This window comes from Carassius auratus, chromosome 4, assembly GCF_003368295.1.
Source record: "Carassius auratus strain Wakin chromosome 4, ASM336829v1, whole genome shotgun sequence".
Classification (NCBI taxonomy): domain Eukaryota; kingdom Metazoa; phylum Chordata; class Actinopteri; order Cypriniformes; family Cyprinidae; genus Carassius; species Carassius auratus.
In genome coordinates, this window is record NC_039246.1 from 14,330,783 (window position 1) to 14,334,217 (window position 3,435).

A 3,435-nucleotide genomic window follows, 5' to 3' on the forward strand; every position below is an offset into this window, starting at 1 on the left:
AACGTCTTGAATAAACGAATGCATTGCAAAAGCAAATAAAATGATCCGTGTCTCAACATGCAAGCAGACTTTATAACACGCCACGCTCTTCCAGACAATTTCACAGCAATTCCTGGGAAAAAGTCAGGAACAACTGGATTGTGACGTGTTTTTCAAGCATTTGTCCTTCAGGAAGGTTCAGATGTGGTGTTTAAACGGTTCAGTTTATTTGCATACTGAATGTGGATTGGTGCTTATTTGCATGCTGACTGCTGATAGGTCCTCCTCGTTTACACTGATGACTCAACACCCTTTTAGTTCTGATATGGTGTCTAAATGTGTGCTCTCTAAATAATTACATTATTTGTTATTGCTCTCTAAATAATAATAAAAATTGGTTTTGCTTTCATTTACATGAAATTTAATTAATATTTTGTTATTTTTATTATATAATGATGTTGTTGTTTTTTGTATTTTTAAATAAAATGTATAGATTTTTTTATTGTTTTTTTTTTATTTTTTATTAAGGCTTAATTAACAAATTTAAGTTAATGATTTTGTTCTTGATTTAATATTTCAATGTATTTGACCTGTTTTTAAAAATGTTTAATTAATGCATTGTTTTTGTATACTTTTTTGTGAATTAAATTTATTTGATTGATAATTAGTATTTTATTATTAATAATTAGTTTTTTAATTATTATTTTTAGTTTTATTTTTATAAATTATATTTATTGGATTATTTTTTAAGATTGTTTTACTAATTAAATTAAGCAAATTAAATTAGTTTAATGTTTGTTTAAATAGTGTTTTAATTGTTATTTTAATTTGTAATAAATTATTAGATTTTTTTATGTAATATTTTTAGTTCAACTTTAAAGCAGCTCTGGCATTTCATATACACCTCAAACATATGTTTTTTTTTGTGTGTGTGTGTGTGTGTGTGTTTCTTATTAGGTTTTCAAATAATACAGTATTTATTTAATTTTTGTATAATGACCATGATGTATGAATAATCTAGGAGACTGTAATTCATGAATATTTCAAGTGATTGCAATGTTTTGTTTATTTGAAAATGAAAGTGATTTGATGAATATTTTCAGTGCATCTATAAAGCAGCTCTGGTGTTTCGTTTACATCTCAGACTTTCCTTTTGGAAATGCAAATCTCTCTTGGATAAATATGTATTGAAAAGCGTGACTGGACTGAGAGGCTCAACAGCTGTCAGCATCTGTCCGGCTCTCGGCAGACGCCTGCTGCTGGGGTTACAGGGGGTCACATGTTACGTCCAGAACTGATTCTGATTGGCTGCGGCTGCAGGAATGTGCCACTGCCAGTCCCTGGGAATTGTGGGTAACATAAGTCAGCACACGTGTGTCAGAGAAGACAACAGTCTCTGCAAATCCTCTTTTGATATTAGATTACAGAAATCACAGCGCATTCATCAGCTATGAACCGCTTCAAACATGTGTTTGGATATGGTCAAGAAATATCTTATTTATTCACACTGCAGTTTTCTCCTTTACATAACCGCTGAAATCTTTGACATAAAATGATGATATTTGTATTTGCATCCTGCGGTTTAGCCAACAGAAAATTACATAATGTTTTTTAAAGGATGAATTCTCATGTAAACGGACCAGATCAAAAGAAATGAGATGAGAGAATAGTGTGGAGATTATACTTGTTTTAGAAACATATTGTTAGGTTATTTTTATGGACCGTTAAAAATGAAGTGCATTTCCAATAGGTTTATTTTATTTGCATTTATCAATGGTGATTCTCATAAGATTTTCATATAATAATGAAATATTTGTTATATTTAAATTAACATGATTAACATGAATACTTATATTGATTAATGATATTGCAATCGTATTGACAGGAAGTACATTATTATCATACATTATTTATCATTATGTTGATGTTCATTAGGTTTTAAAATAATACTGAATGATTGATTTTGTTTAGTTTTTTTCAGTGGTAATTTACATTAGTTAGTGCATTAATTGACATTATTTAATTTTAATTATCATAATTATATTTACTTACCAAATTATTTTTTTTTTATTATTATTATAATTTTTTTTATTGTAGATTTTGTCAGAGCTGATTTTCATTGGGTTTTCAAATAATGCATAATTTATTTAAATTAGCTTAACTGTATTTACTAGTTAACCCACTTTCCTATTTTTGTAATGTTAATTTATTTGACTTCTTTAGTCTCACCGGTGGTTCTCATTATGTTCCCAAATAATACTGTTTGTTCCATTTAAACGAGTGTAGCTGTACCTTCCTTCCTTCATGTGTGAAGAATGATGATTGTCATGTTTTGTGTTTGTCTGTGTGTGTGTTTGGCAGCTGTTCGACCGCGTGCGTGAAGATAATCCAGACTTTCATCAGAAGATCATCCCCATCGGCAGCGAGCTCACGCAGCCCGGCCTGGCCATCAGTCCAGAGGATGTACAAACACTCACTTCCTGTATCAACATCGTCTTCCACTGCGCCGCCACCATCCGCTTCGACGAGCCCCTGAAGTGAGTCACACCACATTTAATGAACATATCATCAGAGGGGTTTCCTGAGCGGTAAATCAGCATATCTGAAGGATTTCTGAAGGATCTTGTGACACTGTAGACTGCAAAATTCAGTTTTGATCACAGGAATAAATTACAGTTTAACTGATATTCACTTAGAAAACATTTATTTTAAATTCTAAAAATATTTAAAATTTTTACTGTATTTTTGATCAATAAATGCAGCTCTAATGATTAAGGAGACTTTAAACAGATTAATAAACCTTACAGAACCCACATTTTTGAACATGAGTGTGTGATGGAACTTGAAAGCCATAGCTACACTTGTAAAGGAAGAGAGGAAATGTGAGAATAACCAGAATAAGAGGAAGACACACACACACACACACACACACACACACACACACACACACACACAGTATTTCTGCTGTGTAACGAGTCTCCGGCTGAGGAGCAGATGTTCTCACTGCTGGAGGAACGAGGGACTCATCTGTGAACCAATGACTTCAGAGCAGGGACGAGTGAGAGAAAGGTTTCATCACACACACACACACACACACACACACCTGTTCACAGCGACCTCTTGCTTCATTGTCTTAAGGAAAACAAAAACAGCATTAGTGTCCTAATGTGTTTTAAGAATGCAGTCCTCTTACTCCAGTATCAATAACATGCTATTATACTTTTTACATTAAACAAATACTGTTTTAATTTTAAAAAAAATTATAATATTTATAAAAACTATTTTTGTTTTTAAAAATGTATATTAGTTGAAATAATTTTAGAATTTTGTCATTATTTTTTTATATTTCTATAAAGTTTAATACATTTTTTTTCACTTTTACTTTTAAATATATCATGATAAACAAAAAAATATAATTAAATGTGCCTTGGCAACTAATAAATGTAACATTTATTT

General features: G+C 31.0%; 1 protein-coding gene across 2 annotated transcripts in view; it reads left to right on the forward strand.

Annotated features, from left to right (window-relative positions):
• LOC113059810 (fatty acyl-CoA reductase 1-like) overlaps positions 1–2,578 on the forward strand; it is a 19,418-nt gene extending 16,840 nt beyond the window's left edge. Inside the window, exon 3 of one of the 2 annotated variants that reach the window (XM_026228433.1) lies at positions 2,341–2,572. In XM_026228433.1, coding sequence (XP_026084218.1) covers positions 2,341–2,520 — 180 coding nt within the window. In that variant the 3' untranslated portion in view covers positions 2,521–2,572. Of the gene's footprint in view, positions 1–2,340 lie in introns of both variants that reach the window. The other variant, XM_026228424.1, reaches the window with a different exon arrangement.
• The last annotated feature ends 857 nt before the right edge of the window (positions 2,579–3,435 follow it).